The sequence below is a fragment of the Sus scrofa genome, chromosome X, assembly GCF_000003025.6.
Source record: "Sus scrofa isolate TJ Tabasco breed Duroc chromosome X, Sscrofa11.1, whole genome shotgun sequence".
In the NCBI taxonomy this organism is placed as follows: domain Eukaryota; kingdom Metazoa; phylum Chordata; class Mammalia; order Artiodactyla; family Suidae; genus Sus; species Sus scrofa.
Window position 1 is genome coordinate 106,545,922 of NC_010461.5, and position 23,282 is coordinate 106,569,203.

The 23,282-nt window shown below is 51.2% G+C and overlaps 1 protein-coding gene across 9 annotated transcripts in view; it reads left to right on the plus strand.

Moving 5' to 3' along the window:
* The window catches only part of BCORL1 (BCL6 corepressor like 1), a 65,377-nt gene continuing 43,927 nt past the window's right edge, over positions 1,833-23,282 (plus strand). The window contains exons 1-4 of one of the 9 annotated variants that reach the window (XM_013986422.2): positions 1,837-1,943; positions 3,218-3,328; positions 17,764-17,890; positions 22,651-22,780. In XM_013986422.2, coding sequence (XP_013841876.1) covers positions 22,695-22,780 — 86 coding nt within the window. In that variant the 5' untranslated portion in view covers positions 1,837-1,943; positions 3,218-3,328; positions 17,764-17,890; positions 22,651-22,694. Of the gene's footprint in view, positions 1,944-2,507; positions 2,659-2,686; positions 2,873-3,217; positions 3,329-3,567; positions 4,291-5,886; positions 5,955-17,763; positions 17,891-22,650; positions 22,781-23,282 lie in introns of those variants that run through there. The other 8 variants (XM_021080547.1, XM_021080543.1, XM_013986421.2 and 5 more) reach the window with 8 other exon arrangements.

A 23,282-nucleotide genomic window follows, 5' to 3' on the forward strand; every position in this document is an offset into this window, starting at 1 on the left:
AAAGCAGAATTGGTGGGGCCTGCATTATCAGGCCCAATAGAGGCAATTTCCTCCCCCCCTTAATAATGCATTTTAAGTTCATATGTTGATTAGCTTAAACAAATCTTTGTCCAACCTTCACTTTCCCTTGGTGCAACTTAGGCCAAATGCTTTTTAAGGTGTGTGTGTGTGTGTGTGTGTGTAGCTCATGACAGGGTGGGAGTGGTCAAGTAAAATAACCAATGAAGAAGTTCCCAAAGCAAAGTAAAATGGCAAGTGGTATGTCTACATTGTTGGCCATGGATTTTGAGGTTGGTGAGGACAAGCAAGAGGGATCAGAGACACTCGGACAATAGCAAAGCCACTTCAGCCTTAGTGGCTTGCCCTCCTCCGCAATACTCACACACATCCTTCAAACCAGGTGAGGGAGACATATCAGGCAAGTCTCAACTGCCACCTCTAAAGTCCTTCCAAAGGAGAGAAGACACCCTGTAGCTTAAAGATGGTACCTCTGGGCCTAGGACAAAGGAGGGGGGTGGGGAGGATGAGGAGGAAGACATTAATCCTGCAGGGCTTCCTTCTAGTTCAAATCACCCTCTGGCTTCCTTAGTATAGATAAATGTATAATAAATAATATCAATATATCTGCACATAAAGATTTTTTTTCAAATTCCTGCTATTCATTGCACATTCCATTTACAAAGCCCTGAACCCTCCAGGAACTGCTGGCCACCTCCCCTAGTACTCTCTAGGCTGAGGAGATGCCTTTGAAGTCCCCACCACGGACTCAGGGTTGGAGCTGCTAAGAAACACCCTTAGACTGAAAGCAAGTCTGCCGGCAGCTTCAGCTCCATCGCAAGCTGCTCTCTTCCTCCGAGTTAATGTAAAGTCATCAGAGTTCCAATGTGGACCGCAGGCTTCTCAGCCCTTCAGTCCTGGGGATAGCCTGGGATGTAAACACAAACGAGGATTTATTTCTTTGGCCAGGCAAGGAGTCGTTAGGGTAAAGGGTAGGGGTCAAGGGGTTCAGTCTGATGACTGAGGAGCCCCGGGAAAGCGGGCAGAAGCCCAGCCCTCTTCGAGCCAGGTTTTCGGCCCAAGTCGTGCAGGCTTCCCCCTTTACAGACCTTTCGTCCCCCTCCTCCTTCCTCCCTCGGGCCTCTCGCTCCTGCCCACCCCACCCCCCCGCGCGCCCCCGATGCCTCCACGCCCAGGCCGAGGGCTGCCCTTTGGAGGTCTGCCCGGTGTGTGTGTGGGGGGGTGTTGCAGCCCGGGAGGCTGCCACGAAGGGTGGGCCGCCCCGGAGACGCGAGGCGAGGCAGCGAGCCCCGGCATTTTCCCTTCCCCAGCACCTGTCCCACTTCGGCGCCGGGGCCGGGGCTGCACCCGCGGGCGGCCTCAGTGCCAGAGCGCCGGAGCCACGCACCGAGGTCGCCCGGGTTAGGGAAGTGGGGGACCGGGGGAGGGGCGGGGCGTCCGGCGGGGGCGCCCCCCCGCAAGCAAGACCCTACCCCCCAATACACTGAGGCTAAACCGAGAGAGAGAGAGAGACAGAGAGAGAGAGAGAGAGAGAGAGAGAGAGAGAGAGTCACATAAAGCTCGAGCGAAAACGTTCGCTCTCCGACCCCGTGCGGCGTTGCTCGCCCCCCCTCCTTCCTGGAGCCAGGGGCTGGCCGAAGAAGGTGGCTCCGTTCTTCCCCCGTGGCCAGTGCGGGGTCTGCGGCTGCCCGGCGAGGTTCCGGCTTCCCCGGGGCTGGCAGGGGGAGCCCCGAGAACTGCAGGCCCGCCCCCCCTTCCTCCTCCTCCTTCCCCTCCTCCCCCACGTGTCCTCCCGGAGCCCAGCGGCCTGATCCCAGCACCCCCCCCACCCACCCCGCCACCTCCCTCCTCCTCCCGCTTCGCCAGCTTCCCCGGCAGCGTGGAGAAGAGCAAAGTTGCGACAGGGGCCAAGGGGCTATGCCCAGGTGAAGGGGGCGCCGTGGGGGGGGGCGCGGCCCTGTGGCGGGGGCGGAGGGAAGATAAAGAAACTTGTTTTCCGCGGCCCCCACCCCGCGCGGGTTCGGGTCTTGCGTGGACCGAGCCCTCGTGGCGAGACGCGGCAACGCCGCCGGGACCGAGGCCGGCACCGGGATCCGGACCCGGACCGAACGCCTGAGTCGGCTCGGCGGGCGCAGGCAGCGGGCCAGGCCGGCACCCAGGCAAGGGCGGGGTGGGTGGCCGTACACCGGACCGAACCGGGGACTCCGGTGGCCTGGGCGCTGGCCGAACCCGGACCGGGCCGAGTTGGGTGGCGAAGTAGGACGTGGATTCGGGGGCGGGGCGCGGCGGGAGGGGGAAACCAGGCCCGGCCGGAGTGGCCTGGGCGTGGGGGCGGGGGGCGAGTTCGGGGCACTTGCTGGGCTCGGGACCGAGCGGTAGGGCGGGGCGGCGCTAGGGGCTGGGCCGGACCCGCGGGGAGAGGGCGAGGGGAGGGGGAGCCGGGGGTGGAGTAGGGGCGTGGAGTTGCGAGCGGGGTCTGGCCTCGGCCGGGGGCGAAGGTAGATCGGCGGGGCCGCCAGCGGAGGGAGGGAGGCCCGCGGCAGCGCGGCGGCGGCGAAGGCCAGCTTCCGCGGAGTTTGTGCCCGGGCTTCCCGGGCTCCGGCCGCCTCACGCGCACAAATGGGTCTAGGGGATTGACTGGTAAGCAACTACGAGTGTTAGACGGTGTTCGGCGGCGATTCCGGGAAAAGCGAGGAGAGACACTGTCTGCAATTATGCCGCACCCCCCCACCCACCTCTTTAGCATCTGGATTCTGCTCTCAGGGGGCCGCGGACCCTCCCTGCCACAACCCTTTCACTCTCCAGCACTCCCACCGACTCCCCCCACCTCCTCGGCCATCTGACTCTTCTAGGGGTGTGTGTTTGGGGGTGGACGACGGCGGGGGGGGTATACTTTTTCTCTCGCGGCGGCAGCCTAGTTCGTATCTTATTCCTACATGTAGCGTCGCTACGAGTCGCGTGGACATTGGGGTTTGGATAATCTACCCCCAACTAACTCCCCCCTCCAAGCGATTTGATGGCTTTTAAGGAAAGAGACGAATCCCTGGATTTCCACGCCTGGGATGAGGTTTAAGGATTGGGATTCATCCCCAGCTCACTTCAATTACCAACCCCTCTTTTCTTGTGAGCCATTTCCACGGGGATCCGAACTTGAAGGGGGGGAACGGGAGTATTAATGTTCTTCTCTATCTCTACACAGGGTCGGTGTGGCCAAGGACGGCTAGTCTCGGAGGGAAAGTAGCCACCAGTCCAACTCCGGTCACCCCCACTATTACTTCAGTGAGGGGGCAACGCCAAGAAGGGGATTTTGGTGGGTAAGGGCCCAGTATACGGGAGGGGGCTGGGTAGTCTCCCCCGATGGACTCCCTTTCTTGGCGGGGAGCGAGACGCGAGCCCCGGCTTCAAGGGAGGGGTTCCGGGGAGGGAGGTGGGGGGGTGGCGACGGGGGGGCGGGAAGAAGGGGGGAGTCACGCCCTGCCAGCAAGGGGAGCCTCCCTCAGGCCCCTGGGAGAAGGGGACTGAATGCGTCTGCTCTGTGCTGCGGGGCAGGAGAGATCTGGGATCTCTGGATTTGCACACTGGATCCAGCACCGGTGGCCTGAGAAAGTCAGGTCGGGGCATAAGGTGGAAAGCGTTGGAAGAAAGAGAAACCCCTGGCCGTGGGGCACTGATCTTTTCCCTTCCTCAACCTCCCCCTTCGTGGGGCGTACGGGGGGGGCGTGGGGTTCCTGCAGCCCCTCGGATTGAGCGCCTCCGCCTCTCCTGGGAGTCTAGCTTTTTGCCCGGCTTGCTGCAGCCACTGCTGCCTCCCTCTCCGGAATCCGCTCGGTCCTCGCAGCGATCCCCTCCTCCTCCCCTCCCCTCCCAGTGTCACCGGGGCTGCTTGGCTCTGCCCCCTTCGCCGCCGCTTGCTCCCTGCTTTCGTCCCTCCCTCTCTTGCTCGCTCCCTCCCTTCGCCTCCTCCTCCCCATTCCTCCCCCCCCCGCACAGGCGGCATTCTGGGAGCTGTAGTCCCGCGGAGCGGGGGCTGGCGCCGCCCGCGAACCCGATCGGACTCCACTTCCCGGCGAGCCCTGCGACCGGCACCCACTCCACCAGGCTTCGCTCGCACACACAGACACACACACACACCGCTCTCCCCCTCACTCTTTCGCTCGCCGCGGCTGCTGCCAGTGTGTGGCTCTGTCTCTCCTCCGCTTTGCTGAGCCCTCCCTTCTTCCTCTCAGTTCCTAGAGTCCGACCGCCGCCGCCGCCGAAAGAGAGGAGAAGGAGGTCGGTGGCGATAAGGGGCGGAGGGGGCATCAGATCGGGGTAGTATTAGGCGGGTGGTGGCTCCGAGGGGGTAAGAGGGAGTCCGGGTGGCGGCCTGAGCCTCCCCGCGGAGCCGACTCGGGAACAGGTGCGTCTTTTTTTTCTCTCCCCCAACCCCTCCACCCCTTTTGAGTCCCCGGCTTTCTCGTATCCCCCACCCGCTTCTTTCTACCTTCAGCCTTTCCCCAACCCTGTCCCTTCTTCGCCCCCCGGCCGCTCTGCTTGCCCCCCGGGGGCGCCGTCCTCTCCGTGTCCCCGGACGTAGCGCTCCCTGGAGCTCGCTCTGTCCTCGCCCCTCCCTTCGGGACAGCTCCCCTCCACTTCCCACCTTCGTACCCCATCCTTGCCCTACCCTACCCCCTCCTCACCCCTTCTCCCTTAGCCAGGTGAGACTTATTCGCCACCATCCGAGTCTTCTTCCCGGCTGGGCGGGGGTCTCCATGGAAACGGGGGTCGGGTTGATCCTGCGGGGGGGAACCATTGGAATTACCCCACTCCTCAGAAAGGGGGGTGGAGGCTACGTTCTTCTTAACTACCTGGCCCCAACCCCCTGGTCTGAGGATCCGACGACCCGAAGAGAGGCTGGCCAGCAGGGCAGGGCGAGAAAGGGCTTGTTTTTTTGGGGTGGGGGGGAGGCTGTCCGTGATGAAGTCCTGAAGAGACCAGGAGAAAATACCCTCCAACCTCAGAGGGGAGGTGCGACGGGTGCTCTTCAGGGCTGTTTTCTCCCTGGTGTCGGGGTGCAGGAACCGTAGGGTAAGGGGTACCCCTAGGTGGCGGCGGGGCCTGGGTTCGGGAGTGGGAGTGCTGTGATGGGGGCAGGGGCAATTATCCGAGTCCCTGTAAAAAAGGCGGGGGATGACTTCGGAGCGCCCTGGCTCCGCTGCCCTCGCTCTAGGGGCGGGGGCCGCCGGGCCGGGCGCGGCGGGGAGGGGGCTTAAATTGAAGGAGGATGAGATCGGGGGCAATACATACTAGCCCCGGCAAGCCAAGGGGGAGATCCGGCGTGCAAGCTCTCCACCCGCTTCGCGCCAGGCCTGGAGGCAAGGGGTCTGAGAGGGAAGCCGAGGGCTGCAAGGAGGGAGGCTCCGGTTACGGGGCCGGGTTTCGGGATTCAGGGGCAATCCTCCCAGCCCTTGGAGAAGGAAGGAGAGGGATGGCCGCGAACCCCAGGGCTCCCCCACCCCTGGTCCTAAGGGGCGTGAGGAACGGACAGCAGGCCCGGCGGAGCAGGATTCGAACGAATCGCGGCTAAGGAGTGGGGGGGGCTTACTGGTGGGCTTCGGGGGGAGCAGTCCGGCGGCGGGGCGGGCGGGCGGGGCGTGGGGCTCCGGCGGGCGGCGGGGCGGGGCCGGGGCGGCGCTGCTGCCGCCGCCGCCGCTGCTGCCGCCGCCGCTGCTGCTCCTGCTGGGGCCGCCGCAGCCGTTGCCGCCGCCGCCGCTTCTGGGCGGGGAACGGAGGCCAAAGGGAGTCCCGTGCCGGGGCAGAGGGCGCCAGCGGCGCGCGGTGGGGAGGGGGCCGTCCTGGGGGCGGGGGCAGGCGGGGGTGGAGCCCCCGACGGGGGGCGGTACAAGCCGGGACGACGAAGACGAAGAGCCCCGGGGGCCGGGTGCCTGGAGGACGAGGTGCTGGGAGAAGGAAGCGGGGGGTGGGTCCCGCGACGGGCCTCGTGGGCTTGGCTCCTCGAGGTTCTGCTTCGGGACAGAGCCCTGCGGGGGTGCCCAGAGGCCCGGAAAGGGGCCGGGAGGTGAACTGGACGGTGGAGGGGGCCCTTCTCGCCGGGGTCCCGCCGAGAGGAAGGCAGGGCCAGAGGGAAGTCCGGGGCAAGGCTGGGAGGAGCCGGCCGCACCTCGGCTGGGGATTTCGCGTTATGGAGGTGAGGGAGATTGTTGTAGGGAAAGACGTGGTCGAGGGGAAAGGCGGGAGGGAAGCACACTGCAAACCTGGCAGGCCGGTGGGGGTGCCCTTCTATTACGGCCCCCCTCCAGTGGAAGCACTCTGTTTTTGTTTTATTGTTTTGAAATTTTCAATGTTGGCTGTGTGAAGCTGTCGATGCGGCGGTACTTATTCATTCTTGGTGTCTCCCAGAGTAGACAGTAAGGACAGGAGTCCCTTGATGAGGATCCGTCTAGCCCAGGGTTTAGGGGCTCTTTATGCCAGTGTAAGAAGGGGGCCCGCCAACTTATGCGACAGCTGAATACTCTCAAGGCAGTTTGGAGGCAGTCCCTGTGGCGCAGAGGTGGAGTACAATTGCAAAAATCTTTGGTGAGACTTCTGAGGCTGCAGCTGTAGGTTTGCATTAGCCTGGTTAGTCCATGGTTCTTTCAACTTAGAAGGCTATTTCTCAAAGTCATGCTGTTGAAACGTTTTGGGGGGGAGGTGAATGGGAGATGCATTTGGGATCGGAAGTGGATTGGGTTGATAATAAAATTCCAAGGTTGGAAGGGACTTTAAAGGTCATCTAGTTCTCTGTTTACCTGTCCTGTCCTTGGATATTGGGAGAGAGGAAGCTTTATTTTGGGAGAGATGGTAGGCAGCACAATGGAGTAGAGTTTAGGGGTACTTAAATTGGGTGGTGATGTCACCATGTAGAACTGAAGACAGTAGATAGGAAAGAAATTTGGAGGAGTCCACTGGGGATTGAATGGGGGTAACCTAAGCCCAAGAATCATCCAGAGGCTCCAAATAGAAGCAAAACATGGGGGTGGGGGGGACCTGTAAAATTTTGATGAAGGAGCAAAGTTAGTAGGAAAGACTGGGGGAGGTAGGAGAAGCAGGAGACTTGCTGATGTAAGTTAAGAGAACATGAAGACTGACGGAGTTGAGGGACATGGCCATCTTTTTTGGGGGGGGGGGGCTGTGCCTGCAGCATGGAGAAGTTCTCCAGGCCAGGGATCGTACTTGCGCCGCAGCAGTGACAATGCCAGATCCTTAACCTGCTGCACCACCAGGGAACTCTGAGACATGGCCATCTTGACTAAGCTATGTGGATATTGCTGAGCAGACTCTTTTTTTTTTTTTTATTTTGGGGGGCTATGCCCATGGCATGTGGAAATTCCTGGGCCAAGGATCGAACCCATGCCATAGCATTGACCTGGGCCACTGTAGTGACAACCTGCTGTTCCACAAGGGAACTCCTAGACTTGTCTGTTTTGTTTGTTTGTTTGTTTTTTTGGCCACCCCATGGCATATGGAGTTCCCGGGCCAGAGATCAGATCCAAGCCGCAGTTGTGACCTATGCTGCAGCTGCAGCAGCATTGGGGCCAGGGATCGAACCTGTGTCCCAGCACTGTAGAGACTCTGCCAATCCCGTTGCACCACAGCAGGAACTCCCACACTCATCTTTTTTGATATGGTGACTGAGGTAGCTGCCCTTGGGATGGATGTAGGGGACAAGAGGCACAGGCCTTGGGGCATAGAGCCTTACTCAAATTGCTGTTAAGAGGGCTAACCCAGTTACTAGCTTTGCAGCCTAGGTAGGTAGGTTTCTTTTTGTTTTGACTCTGAGAAGTCACTAGTGGAGGAAGGGGAAGGAACTCTGCTGTCTGGGTTAAGGAGGTCTAGTTCTTTCGGCCACAAGGAAGAGATGGCACATTGGTGGGATAGAGCAGAGGAAAGCTGAGTCCCTAACAAGCTCTGCAGTTGGAGTCTTGATTCAGCCGAGTGCAGGGGAGTTCCGGAAGAAATGGTATCTGTACCAAGGGCACCTGTAGATCTGGCTGTTTTGATTTACCGGGAGAGGACAGGGAGAGAAGGAGGATCCCTTTCTTTCTCAGTGGTGTAGACTCTCTAGGGAAGAAAAGGGGGTGCCTCCAAAGGTCTCTTTGCTTTATTCGTGCTACAGTCCACTATGTAAGAAAAGAAAAAAGGTTAGTACAGGTTGTAGAGCATCTCAACATGATGATTCTGGGTAATTACTTTTGTAGAAGGGCTTCTTTTAGGGGAACAGAATTATGGGAGAAAAGGTTTGCATATTAGAAAGAAGGAAGGCAGAAAGGGAAGTCAGAAGAGAGCTGGTGGGACAGTGAAGAGGGAAGAAAGGTGATCATCACTGGTCCTAGGTTAGGGCCAACGAGGAAAAAAGTGGAACCTTGAAATCTCCAAGATGTTTTCCAAAGTAAAATTTGAAGAACCTTTGAAGCTCTTTACACTTTCATGCTGGAATCAGTAAGGTTTGGGCAAGGGAGAAGGATGATCTTGGGTAAAAATAAGGTTGGGAAGAAACTGATATGTAGGAAGAAATAGAAATATATTTACCCATAAGTAAATAGGGAGTTTAAAGATAGTATAGGCTGAAAAATGCAGAATATAGAAAGACGATGAGCTAATGAGCCAAAGGAGGAAGGTGTTTATTCAGATGTCATCTGGAGCTGGTGTGGGGAAGGTAAAAACTTGCTTTTGATAGCTGCTGCCCTTGGAGGACCCAGGAAGCAGAGGTTAGCTGGGATGTAGGGCTTACGAGGCTAAGCATTAATTAGAAAATCTAGACTAAGGATACTGAATGGGGGAAGGAATTCACCGTCCTAAATACAATGGCCTTGAAAGAAGGAGAAAGTAGGAATACACCAGTTTTTCCAGTCTGCAAGTGGGAGGAATCCTAGATATAGGGAGGTGAATGATGGAAATTCCAGAATGAAACAGGATAAAGGACAGTGGCCTGAAAGCCTTGGGCCAGAATTGGAGGGTGGGGTGGGGGCATGAGGAGAGGCCCTAATCAGGGGTTGGACAGCTGGAGTGGTTCATCGATTCTAGGCTAAGTTTGAGATGGAACAGAACCTCCACAGAGGATGGAAAGCTGCTTTCCAGTGTCAACCAGCATCTGGGACTGAGAGAGGAGGAGTTCGTGACTGAGTTGGGTGAGAAAGTGAACACTGGAATGGAACAGAGAGAGGGCCGGGGAAAGTGGAAAGTGTTAGGCTGGAATATACAAGAAAGGGAGAAGGCTCTGATGATTACATGTGGGGGGAGGAAGGCCCTAAGATCTTTGAGTTTTCAAAAAGAATGGACATTTCTTAATGCTGGAGCACCAGGTGGGTGTGAGTTCAGCGTCAGAACAGCCAAAAAGGGAGGTAATAAGAAATAATCTATCTTTCGGCCACTAGGATGCTAGTACAGTATTTTATGTAATCTCACATACAAACTAGGCTTTATTAATGCTGGTTTTTGAATGGCCATCCTTAAAATAACGTAGAAAGCGTTCTCTTTCTAAATCATACCCTTTCCTACTGTGCATAACTTAAAAGCACTCTTTTATGACGAAAACTTTCTTTGGTGAACTAAAGTTGAATTCTAGTCAAGAGTAAAATTTAACTCTGTTTCTACCCCCATAATTCAAATATGCTGTCTGGTTCCCTCTTTTTTATTTAAAAAAAAAGTTAAAGCCACCCTTTCCCCATAAAACATTAAAAAGTGGATCATTGTTTAAAAAGTGGCTGCAGGCTGCATGTCAAGGTCATATTCTCCCTGATCAATGAATTGTGATGAATTCGCAGAGAGATGATTTATTATTTGCAAAATGGGGCAATTTTCAGCTTATTCATGAGAGTGTGTGAAGCAGGCTAGGTCTACATTTGGATTTTAAGAAGGCCTTAAGCTAAGCATCCGTGAAGAATCGAGAGTACTGAGGGGCAGGCAAAGCTGTGTGTTTCGGGCTTCTTTGACTGTCTGCTAAGAAACAAAATTTGGTTACCTCATTGCTAAGGTATGCCTAGAAATCTTAGTGTTGGTGCCATTTAAGGGTACAGTCAAGTTTTGTTATAATGCTGGTGTCCGGGGACAAGGAGAACAAGCAGGTTTTCATCTTCCCAAGTTCTATAGAGGAGTGCACCACGTGTGGCTCTGAGCCCAGAGTGGTGAGTGGATGCGCTCTCGACCGGGATGTGCGAGGTGATGAGGAGGCTTCCTTCGGCATGACTTAGTGGCACTGCGCATGAGTTAGTATCATCCAGTGGTCCTCAGACTTTGGTAGCGTGCATCAGAATTACCTGGAGGCCTTTGGAGACATACAGCCTTAGGTTAGAGTTCGTCTACTTCATAGCTGGGTGGAACTTTCTTAAGTCTCAGTTTTCTCATTTATAAAATGGGAGATGACAACCCCAAGCTCACAGGGCTGTGAGGATTACACGATGTGATTCCTATATGGTGCCAGATCCATGGCAGGCCCCTGGTAGATGGCATCTATTATTCTATATACTCTAGTTTTTCTTATTCAGTTGTGTCCTGTGACATTACCTTTGTATGTCGCTCTGTGGTAAATATGATGGCAGGAAGAAAACTCTCAATAGCTCTTGAGTTCTCCCGTTCTATCCCCCCCCCTTTTTTTAGGGCCACACCCACATCTTATGGAAGTTCCCAGGCTGGGGGTGAATTGGAGCTGTAGCTGCCGGCCTACGCCACAGTCACAGCAACTTGGTATCCAAGCTGCGTCTGTGACCTATACCACAGCTCAAGGCAATGCCGTATCTTTAACCCACTGAGCGAGGCCAGGGATTGAACCTGCATCCTCGTGGATACTAGTCGGGTTCGTTAATGCTGAGCCACAACAGGAACTCCCTCTCCCGTTATATCTTGATTCTCTGTGCTCTTTCTACATATTTCTATTGTATAAGTACATACTTAGCATTTACAGTGTGATAGGAAGAATTAAGTTGGCTCATCGCTACGTTATTGCATCCACCCTTGGAGTGGAAGTGGCAGCTTCTTTAATAGCTGTGCCGTAATACTGCTCAGTATTTCAGAGCAGGAACTGAAGGGTGTTTATCCAGTCTAAACTTCAAGGGACATTTTGGTCCATGCTGTAAAAATGACCCAAGCCTAGTTTACTAGGGTGACATTTTAAAAATCCATTGCTTTCTGAAAAGGGATTCTGTGTTTAATTATGACTGGTTGGGCTTTCCAGCTGTCTCTGACATCTGGAAGTTCTATAAGAGCTGGTAGATAGCGCCCGGGTCTGGTATGGCTTTATGACAAGAATGTTCATCAGTGATTGGATGGAGAGACTAACGTCTCAAACAGCTCAGGTAACCCCAAACCAAACTTTTGGGCAGAGAAAAATGATGGGCTGTAAAATATAGTCCTTTTCTGCAGCTGAAGTGGACTTTGATGCCAACAACCAGCCATGCCAATATAAGGAGAGTAATAGCAGGCCAATTTAAAACAGTAGATGAATTAACAAATTAATAATTTCTGTTTGACTTTGGAAATGCATTATTATTCTCTAACTGTCCCCTTCCCCAGCAGATTTTCCTTCCTATTTATATTCTGCTTGGGCAGATATTAAAATGAGTTGTTCCCCGAGCACACATCTACTGTAAGTGGTGGAAGGCTGTCCACAAGTTGGCTAGGTTTAAAAATTAGCTGTGGCTAAGCCATACTCAGATAATTGGAAGTTGGCTTTATTGTTTTGCCCTGGCCCAATTTTAGTTTATTTCTGTGATTTCTCAATCATGGAAGTAAGGAAAAGAAAGAAGAGAAAGTTTATGAGAAAGCATGGGAAGTAAAAGGAATCCATAGCCCCAATGTGTTTTTGTTTTTTTGTTTGTTTGTTTTTGGCTCCCCCAAGGCACATGGAGTTCCCAGGCTAGGGATCAAATCTGAGCCGCAGCTTCGACCTACGCCGCAGCTGCGGTGGCAACACCAGATCCTTACTGTGCCCTGCCAGGGATCAAACCTTTGTCCCAGCACTTCCAAGATGCCACCAATCCCATTGCGCCACAGCAGGAACTAGGAGGCCGCATTGCTTTCTACATAGGGTTCTTGAGTCCTGTATGATGTAGAGGAGGTTTCACTTTTTCCCCGTAGTTTAGTAGGTTTTTATCAGATATGTATTGTGAGCCTTGTATCATGCTAGATAGTATTGGGAGGGGCTGTTCAAAGAAGTAGAAAATATTCTTTCTAGCCTTGAGAAACCTATAGACTGTTAGCAGGTAGAGCCAGTATTGAGAGTTTGAAATTCTGTGGGCTAATAGTGTGTGTGTGTATATACCTCTGAGTAAGTTATGTGTATGTGTGTGTGTGTGTATAACATATATAACGTAATTTTTATATATACATAGCATATATATATATATATATATATATATAAAATTAAACTCATAGCTGAGGTGAGAGAATAGAATAAAACAGGCTGATACTGCCTTTCCAAATATTTGTGTAAGAGGTCAAGGAGACTCTAAAAAAAAAAAATCCAAAGTTTGGTGAGGAGAAATCTTTAGCTGAAAAATTCCATATCTTGAGTGCCATATGCTGAAATGGAGGAGCTGAGGGCTACTATCACACTTTATGGCAGGGAGGACACAGAAGCATCACAAAAGGGATTCAAGTCTCAGATTGCAATGATTCAACCTCAGAGTGTGAAAGACACACCAAACATTCACATGGTCCTGTTGAAGACCAAATTGAGGAAAGCCAACTCTTATGTTTTTGAACTAGTAGAAATAAGAAGAGCTCAAAAGATGACTTTAGTTACTTAGGGTGATATTTTGAGGTGGCTTTGCATTTTGAAAAGGACTGATTAATTTCATGATGAGTATTGAGGTTTTCTAGATACCTGTGACATCTAGAAGTTGTCCAAAATCTTACTTCTAGAGCCTGAGTCTAGTATAAAGCTATGATGAGGCATTTTCCTTAGATGGAGGGAAATAATTTCCTTACAGCAGGAAATGGAAGTGAGTACTATTCGAATTAAGGAAAAAGGTATGGCAGTGGGTGGAAAAGCTAAAGTGATCTGGTGGTATGCAAATGTACATGAGAGATTAAAATTTTTGTTTCTCCTATTTCATTGTTGACATCGATTACCTTTGGTCTGTGCCAGTCGTTTTGTGTTATTCTCAGTTTTTTAGGTGACATAGTAACTACACATAGTGAGGTGTCTGAGATGGTTAAGAAGTGGCTGAAAATGTCCTCCAAGTTCCCCCCCCCCGCCCCACAGTTTAGGCTTTGGGTGCTAGAGTACAGTTGCCCCTCGACATCCACGGGGCGGGGGGTGGGGGGAGGGTTGGTTCCAGGAACCCCCATGTATATAAAGATGGATACCAAAATCCGCGGATGCTTAAGGTCCTGATGTAAAATGGTGGAGTGGAGAGAACGTCGTAGTCCGCCTTCCGCATCCGCATGCGCCAGTTTCCTGTTCCTGGAGTCAGACACCCGCAGATGTGAAACCCACGGATACCGAGGGCTGAGTGTACGTCAGTCTCCCAGGGTGCTGCTGCTTCGTGATTAGATGATTGTGAATGGGTTTTGGCAGTTTTAAAACATCCAATTGACCCTGAGTGGATGGGATTCAGCACTGGGTGAGGAGATTAAAAAAATGATGCGGTTTGAATTGAGAAGGGTTTGCATGGTAACGCTTACCCGGAGAGCTCCAAAGAGATCGCCAGCCCAGGTTACTCGTTTGAGATGAATGTCCAGACTCCCAAGGTGACTGTTTTGGAGGTAACATTCATTTGAATGAGTAAGCTCTCATGTGTTTAGCAGATAGATAACCTTCCTTTGTATCCAAGTCTCATAAATGTTTATAGGCAAGGTTTTCAAACATGGAGGTACCCAAGGAGTCTATGTAGGTGTCTTTAGAGCCATGTGCAGGCAACTCCTTAGCCTTCTCAGTAAATACAGAAATGAATATATCTGGGAACAAGATGCAGTGTCCCTTATAACACTGATCCCTTGGGGTAGAACCAGTGGAACTATTTGGATAGAAAAAAACTCAAGGGAACTAGGAAGTTCTAGAATAGACTTAGTCAGGCAGAAGGTGGGAATGAACAGTGCAAAGAGACCATTCCTCTTTCACTTGCTCAGTGGATTTTGTGTGTGTGTGTGTGTGGTGGTGGGGTATGGTGACAGAGGAACGTGTTTTGCACACAGGGACGCAAAGTGAAGTTATTGAGGCAAGTGTATGGGACTCTAGAGTTTCATGGAATGATATTTGGTTAATTGTAGGGAAAGATCGATGCTAGGGGGAAAGCGTGAGGAAAATATTAGAATATCATTATATGGGAAGTCATTAAATTGGAACACTTAAAATGAGAAGAACTTCCTCATTCGGGGGTGAGGTTTCAAATATGTGATTAAGGAGGGAAAATAGGAAAGCTAGTCCTGCACATAGAAAAAGGCAGAGGGCCAAAGAGGGTAAAATTTGTGGTGAGGATTCCATATCTAAAACCAGGTAGTTATCCTTGTTGGGTACATGTAAACTTTCCTATTGAAAACAATGATTTTGAGGAGTTCCTGCGGGAATGCAGCGGGCTAAGGATCCCACAATTACCACAGCCGTGGCGTAGGTCGCAGCTGCGGCTTAGATTCGATCGCTGGCCCAGGAACTTCCATATGCCTTGGGTGCAGCCAAAACCAAAACAAAACAACAAAAAAGCAGTGATTTTGAGACATTTTGACATCTCTCTAAAGACACTCACTCCAGTGACCAGGTAGAAGTCATGGTCTTTTCCACGCTCCCTAGGATCTCAGTGCCAGTGGTCTCTTGAATCTCCTCTGGGGCTTCTTTGGTGCTGCTTTTCCCAAAAGAGGGTAACGGGGTGGTCTTTTCTTTGCTTCTGTAAAATCTGAATGCAAAGACCTCTGTCTTGTGGGAACTTTGCCCATAGCTCTGGATTTCTATTGGAGTAGTAGGTCCCAAAGTTGGTTTTTACTTGTTAGTCATCACGGACCCAACCCTCCTTCTTTTACTGTCTACTGGCCACGCCCATCCTCTTGAGGACAGCTTCAGGGCCAGGCTTCAAGATGAATATTTTCCAGCTCTTTCATTTTTTTCTTTTTAAAAAGTCATAATTGCTTCCAGGTCACAAGGCAATGTGAACCAAAAGAGGCCTGGGGGAGTCCTACCAGATTTAATTTAACGGAGGCCTTCTTGATACTGAGTTTCTAATTTACTGTCTTGATGGTAGAGTCCTAGCAGGAGTATAAATTGGGCAGACTTCATGCTATGTGTCCCTAGTCGTGTCCCATGTGTTGCCAGCACCAGTTGTTCTGCACATAAGGGGTCTTCAGCCACAAAGGGAACTACGTGATTCTGGGGAACTTGTCTGCTGACTAACAAACACCCTGTCTGGTCATTTTCAAGGGTTAAAAATCTGAACATTTTTAACAATGTCAATATTCATTTAAAAAAAAATTGTCAGATGCTCTGTTACCTCCTATCGCGTGCTCCTCTTCCTCCCATGCAGGATGACCGTGCTTTTGCTTGTAGTTGTTGTGAAATCTGCTTGTTTTGGCATCTTCCTTTCAAAACAGAACCAAAACAGTCTATCCAATCAGTAAAATCTCCTTTGAGCTTTCAATGCTGACCGTCCCTAGCCCTGACTTGGGCTATAATTCGATGTTCTTCCCCTTTTGAGAATATTTTCTCTAAACTTTTCTAAAATGTCTGTCTTTAGTGCTTCCCCACAATGTTTCAGTTTGGCCCAGGATGGTGAAATATTTCAGGTTCCCCTATTTCTTTTTTTTTTTTTCCTTTTTGGTTGTTATATGCTATGGGCTTCTCTTTTATGCCTTTCTCACCTTCACTTGTCTTGGAGGGTTTTTTTTTTTCTTTCAGATTTTTTGGGGAAAGATTTCTACTTTATTATGATTTTTCTTCTACTACCTGTTCGCCCTCAGCTTAGCTGCTATTTTCACCATTTTTAAGGTTATTGCCCTCCTAAGGTTTTAAAGTTATTTTCTCTCTGGTTTCCCCTGTTTTTTTGTGTGTGTGGTGATTGGGCCTGCCTGCTTACTTATGTTGCCCACTTGTTGCACACATTCCCTTGAATCTCGGTCAGTCCTTCCACTTATAAGTACATGTGCCTCCTACATTGAAAGGTTTTCTTTTGGTTTGTTTTTGTTTTGTTTGGTTTTGCTTTTTTAGGGCCATGCCCATGGCATATGGAGGTCCCCAGGCTAGGGGATGAATCGGTGCTGCAGCTGCCAGCCTACACCACAGTCACAGCAACACAGGATCTGAGCCGCGTCTGCGACCTACACCACAGCTCACGGCAACGCCAGATCCTTAACCCACTGCACGAGGCCGAGGATCGAACCTGCATCCTCATGGACACAGCAGGTTCTTAACCCACTGAGCCCCAGTGGGAAGTCTGGAAAAGCTTTATTTGTTTATTTTTTCAGCCATGCTTATCACTTGGGGTTGGTGGAGCATGTGTTCTTTATTGTCTTGCGTTTTCTTCCCTGAAGTGTGGGACAGCTCACAGTGGTCCTGCTGCAGTGACCAGCATTTGATTCTGGGGCCCTGCAGCTGTTCACTTCTTCACAATTACATGGCTGTGACATCTGGGAAAATCCTTTGAGGTATTTCGTATCCTTGTGCCTGTGCTTCCTGGGTCACTCGGGATTACCCAGTTTCTTCTAAGCTCCTTTCAGGAACTTCGCCTTTTGCCTTTGATGTGATGGTTCCCATCGGAGAGGGAGTGAGAGAGAGATTGAGAATTGTATACCACACTTGAGTGCAGGCGCTATGACAAAGCAAGCTGGTCCCGAAGCGCGGACGCCAGTGGAGCCTAACAAGTGTGGCTTGTCTGTAAGATTTTTCCTTTCTCCTCACCTCTCCTGAGAAGTAGTGTACAGTTGACTGGTTATTAATTTGATCGGGCATGATAATAACAAAAGGAAAAACCCTAGGCCTACTGGACTGGGACCTACGAATCTGGATTTTGAACCAGCGCCTCAGTGATTCTGACTTGGGAAATACTGGTGTGCCGTGTCCGTCTTGATCCCTCCTGTCCTGTGTGAGCACTGTCACCACCAGTGCCTCTTTAGAAGTTCCTTTTGTTTACTTTCTGACTGGGGAGGACCAAGCTTGCCTTCTTGGGTTTTGTTTTTGGTCTTTTTAGGGCTGTACCCATGGCATATTGGCATATTGGCATATGAAGGTTCCCAGGCTAGGGGTCGAATTGGAGCTGTAGCTGCCGGCCTACACCACAGGTCACAGCAAGGCCAGATCCCCGACCCACTGAGTGAGGCCAGGGATTGAACCTGCATCCTCACGGATGCTAGTCGGGTTCTTAACCCACTAAGCCACAACGGGAAGTCCGAGCTTGCCTTCTTGTGTAGACCACTTAGCTAGGTGCTGTCCTGACTGTCATGTCTACCCTTTCCCTCCTCCTCACACCTTCCGCAAAGGCTGTAGCAGCAGAGGGACCTCACAATCGGAAGAGGTGCTGTGCTGACAAAACCATAACAGAAGAGTGGTTGGCCAAGGTTTAAGCAGATGCTCCATCTTCAGGATCTTGTGAAAGAGGGGGTGCCTAGGATCGGGTTTGCTCTCTAGATAGTCATAAAATATATATTTGTAGGTAATTTTATTGGTTTTTACTTGACTTTCTCTTTGTTCTTGTTATCGGGTTTTTTTTTTTTTTTGGTGTGGGGGGGTTCCTAAAAACTCCCTTATCTGGGTAATGATATTTCATATGTTCTGTTTCCAAATACCAGGATTCCCCCTTCCGATATCTGTCCCAGGCCCTACAATCTATGAATCCCCTCTAACCAGAACAAAAATACACCCAAGAGTGAAAAATCCATGGTGACTTCCGGATATCTGCTGCCTACAAATATTCAGGTAGCCTCTATAGCTCGTGTTAAAATTTGTGTTAAAAATTCATTGTCCAGCAGAATGGCCCTTTCCATTGCCTGTCTTCTAACGCTTCATAGAGAGAAAAGATGGAAAAAGTACCTGGTGTGTCAGCCGACAGGCTGAGCTCATGTTTCCTAAACTGGGACATTCCGAGATGCTCTAAGAAACAGTCAAAACTTGATTAAGCAAGATGTTGAGGGAGTGCGATCCAGGTGAACTGATGGGAAGCAGATAGTCAACCCATTTGTCTTAGCCCGTGTCGAAAGTGCTCTAAAGTCGTGTGTGAACCCACATAACTGTTGTAGGAAGGGTGAAGGTACTTTCAGGACAAGGTGAATTCATGTGTTTCTTATAGATATACAAATGAACACATGTTCAAGATTTTATTTTACCCGTTAATCAACAGGGGAACCAGACAGATACTCTAGCCGGTTCAAAGAAAAAGTCCAAAAGCAGAAATTTATATGGAGTAAAGAATTGAATTGCAAATGGAGGCAAAACTGGTTTTTCCACAGTGGGGAGGGAAGTCACTCCAAAACTGCATGGGACAAGACAGAGTTTGCATATCCATCAGTTACCTGCAATTTACAGAGGTGCAAAAGAGCTCAAAGACAATGAAATGGGCTCTAATCGGGAGAGCTTGGAAGGGTGTGCTGTAGATAATGCATAGCTTTTTCACTGAAGTACAACATTTTTTTTTAAATAGTGAGTAAGCATTGTGGATACTTTTGCGGGGGGGGGGGTCATTTTACTTCTTGTAATTCCTCAGGGTCACCACCTCAGTTCTCATCCAGGATTCACTTCCACATGACTTGTATTTACTGAGCACTTTCTATATGTATGACATTGCAGAGGAACCAGAGACAGAAAAGACAGAAAAGGTATCTCTTAGCTTAGGTAGTTGACCGTCCGGTGCAAGAGACAGGTGTGCCACGCCCTCAACCACTAACCACAGAGCAGAGGGCCCAAGAATCCGTGCTGTGGTAGGAGTAGGAATGAAGCGTTTGAGGAGAGCCAGAGAGGGAGGGGTTAACTGAGCAGGGGCTGAGGCTGGGGAGATGACACCATGACATTTAAGCTAGGCTTTGAGGGGGGACAGGCAGAGGAAGAGTGGGCACAGGAGAGGCCATTTCAGGGTGAGGAGCCAGCCTGAAATTGGATGGGCTGTTCAGCGAAGGGTCAGGAGGCAGGGTGGAAAGGGCGCAGGGAAATTGCAGGATGTGGCCACAGAGAAGACCAGAGAGGAGGTTCGAGGCCAGGTCGTGGAAAGCCCTGAATGCTGTGCTAAGAAATGCGGGCTTGCTTCTGGAGGTGGAGGGAAGCTATTGAAAGCTTTGGAGCTTTCGATGTGATCGAATTGGTGCTTTAGAAGATAAATTGATTGTAGAATCAAGAGATTGAAGACAGAGGGACCAGTTAAGTGGCTATTGTAATATTCTGGGTGAGAGATGATGAGGTCCTGCATCAGGGCAGTGGCAAGAGGGGCTAGAAAGAGAGGATGGAGATGGCTTTATTAAGGCTTGACTCCTGATTGGATGTGGGTGGTGGGGGAGAGAAGGAGTTGAAACCCGAAATTTCCAGGCTAGGGTATAGTGGTACTATTAACTAAGATGTGAAACATGCTGGGCGTAGGGGGTGGGGAGTAGGTTTATGGTAACAGATAATGAGTTCAGTTTGAGATACACTACTGAGTTTGAGGGGCTCAGTGGACATCCAATTAACAGCAAGTTGCTGGCAGCTGGAAATTCTGATCTGGGTCTAAGGAGAGAGGTCATGGCTAGAGATACAGATTTGGGAGTCATCAGTGCAGGAGAGGGCGAGTTGGAAGAGTGGGAGCTCTGGAGCTGAGTGAGAGGGAGGGGCAGGACACACACACACACACATACAGGAGATGGAGTAGGGGGGAGCCCCCCCCACGAGATGGAGTAGGGGGGAGCCAGGCTGAGCTAGAGAGCTAGACAGAAAGAGGCAGAGAAGGAAAGACCGAGGGAAGGACGGGAGAGGGAGACCAAGGCTAGAGTCTGAGGACAGAGAGCAGCGGGAGGGGGCAGTGAGAGGGAGACAGGGAAGGAGGGGACAGTGGAGCCGGAGGAAAAATAAGCAGGTGAGATAAAGGAGGGTCGGGGCCAGGGCTGAGAGGTGGGCAAGGGGAGGAAGTTGGATGAGGGCCCCGTGGCAGGGGAAGCGGACGGGGGAGAGAAGGAGAAGAGGAGCAGAGGAGAGCAGAAGAGAGAAACTTTGGCCAGGAGAATAATGGCGGCGGAAGGGGAAGAGGTGGAAGAGTCGAGGGAAATAGAGAAACACTGAGACAGGAGGGGGAAGGGAAAGAGATAGAGAGGTGAGTGGGGCGGGAAGAGAAAGCGGGAGGGAAGGGAGAGGGTGGCAGAGGTGAGGAGAGACTGAGCAAGATGAGGGCCAGGGAGGTCCCCCTGTGATGCAGTGAGATCAGTGGTGTCTCCGTTGAAGCAGAGACACGGGTTTGGGCCCGGCCCCGTGCCGTGGGTTAAAGATCCGGCGTGGCCGCACCTGTGGCCTGTGGCGGGAGAGAAGGACCCCAGATAGGCCAGCAGGTGCTGCGTCTGGAAAGCCAGGAGACGGGCAAGTACAAAGGAAGGGGTGAAGGCAGCCGTATCCTAAGTATCCTATGCGACAGGGACAGGAGGAGGATGAGGGCCGAGAAGAGAAGAGGGGACGGGCCCTGCTCTCCTCCCATTGGCGCTCTCCCTTGTCTGCTCCCTCTGCGCCAGCCACGCCAGCCAGCCACGCTGGCCTCCTGCTCTTTTCTGATCTCAGCAGGCCCTTTGCAAGGTTGTTCCCTCCGCCTGGAATGCTCTTCCCCAGGGATCCCCATGGCTCGCCTCTCTGCTTCCTTCAGGGTGTTTAAATGTCTCCTCGGCAAGGCCAATGCTGGTCGCCCTCCTCCATGGGTAACCCATTCCGCTCTGCCCCCACCATTGCCTTGCCCCTTGGCCTGTGTTATTCCGCCTTCTAACACGGAAGCATGTGATGTGTTTACTACCCACCTCATCCCATTAGAATATAAACTCTACCAAGGCAGGGATTTGGGGTCTCTTGTTCATTGTTGAACCCCTAGTACCTAGGACAGAGTTGGCACAGTAAATATTTGTTGGGTGAATAAGTGGTATTGTGTTGAATATGGACAATTGAAATTATATAAAGGTGTAACACATCACGGAGGTGACTATATTTTACTGTGATCCACTTTTTTGGAAAGCAGAGAACAACATAAAATTCTGATCACTGTAGGGTTTCATTCAGGTGAGCTTTGAAGAGTAAGTTATTTTAACTACTATGTTAACTTGACTTTAAGGGTCTCAAGACAAACTCATTGGATAAACCTCCTTTTCTTTCTTTCTTTCTTCCTTCTTTCTCTCTCTCTTTTTTTTGCGTTTTAGGGCCGAAGCGGTGACATATGGAAGTTCCCAGGCTAGGGGTCAAGTCAGAGCTGCAGTTGCCAGCCCTACACCAGAGCCACAGCAGCATGGGCTCCGAGCTGTGTCTGCGACCTACACCACAGCTCACAGCAATGCCAGATCCTTAACCCACTGAGCGAGGCCAGGGATCGAACCTGCATCCTCATGGATACTAGTCAGGTTCTTAAACTGCTGAGCCACAACGGGAGCTCCAAACCTCCTTTTCTTGATGGCTCATTTTCTCTGGAAGGTGAACTGGCTGTGCAGTGGTTGTCAACAGTGAGAGCTCGACATTGCCTGGTGAAGGGGGCAGTAGGGTATGGGCATGACTGATAGGAAGGGACAAGGACAGATGTATGTGTTTCTTTCTTTCTTTCTTTCTTTTTTTTTTTTTTTTTGTCTTTCTTGGGCCGCTCCCACGGCATATGGAGGTTCCGAGGCTAGGGGTCAAATCGGAGCTGTAGCCGCCACCTACGCCACAGCCACAGCAACGCAGGATCCGAGCTGCGTCTGCAACCTACACCACAGCTTACGGCAATGCCGGATCCTTAACCCACTGAGCGAGGCTGGGGATCGAACCCGCATCCTCATGGATCCTAGTCAGAGTTGTTAACCGCTGAGCCATGCTGGAAACTCCAGATGTATGTGTTTCTTGATGGAGCATTTTTTTGTTTGTTTGCTCAGTTGTGGTCAGAGTACACGGACTCTGGCATCTGATTTGAAGGGCGCTTAAACCACGTTAGATATATGCATTATATCTATATAACTCCTAACTTGAAATTAGAAGGAGTGTTTTTGAAGGGCTTATAAAGAAAGCAGGCGCTTCCTCTGGAGAGCTTAACATGGCCATGTCACTCAAATACTTCAGTACTCGGATTAGAGAGTTGACGGGAAAAAGATTCCTCAGTAGTCTTATCAATGCGCTGTTCGTATATGGGAATGACCATCTAATTGTAGTTGGTTCGGCTAAATGCATGTAGAAAAATATACTGTCATCTCACTTATCTGAAATAGATTGAATTTTCCCGAACCCTCATGCATATCTGTCCTTAAGATAATTTAAAAATCACTCTAGGTGATGAACAGCATCTTCCTCTCTATCCTGAAACCTCTGGATTCCTGGAAAGCCAGGGCTCCCTCGGCCCCATTTGGACCCTGGTTTTCCAGAGCAGGCTGGCTTGCAGAGAGACTGTGTTAATAACATCCTGGTGCCTTACTTACCTTTGTTTATTTAAATGTTCCTGCGCACACGGAGGTTAAAGCAGCTGTCCGTGTTACAAGTTTTGATTCTGGGGGTTTCTTTTTCCCCAGGGGGAGTGGCCACAGCAGGTCCTATCCGGCGGTGAGTGGCTGTCATGATCTCTACAGCACCGCTCTACAGCGGCGTGCACAACTGGACCAGTTCTGACCGGATTCGCATGTGTGGCATCAACGAGGAGAGGTGAGGATGAGGAGGCGGGAGGCAGCAGGGAAGGTGGCTATTGCTGGCTTCCAGGGAGCGGTACCTGCGGCCCAGCAGGGGAGCTGCCCAGCAGGGTAGCTGCGGCAGGGCCTGGGGAGGGACCCAGGGGGGAAGAGGCTGTTGATTGTTTCTGATTTTTCTGAGATGGCCTGGGGCTGGGGCTGGGGCTGTGTGAGTGGCTTGCTCTGCCCTGTCCGTTGTTGTGTTCAGATGAAGGTGAGGAGGCCACCAGATGACCTTTTGCCAACCAGTATTTGTCTACTCATTAGGAACTGTCAGACTGTGGAGTGAAGGGAAGCTCAGGCGATTGCAGTTTTTATTTGCTGCATCCATGTTCTGTGCCCAAGGATACGTGTAAGATATTTTTGGTCCTTGATCTAAGCCTGGAAGAAAGGCGGTTTTATCATTCAGCTTTATAGTGGGAGCTGTTAGTGGGTATTCTGGTGATCAGCACTTTCTTGCCTCACGAGGCCAATGACGA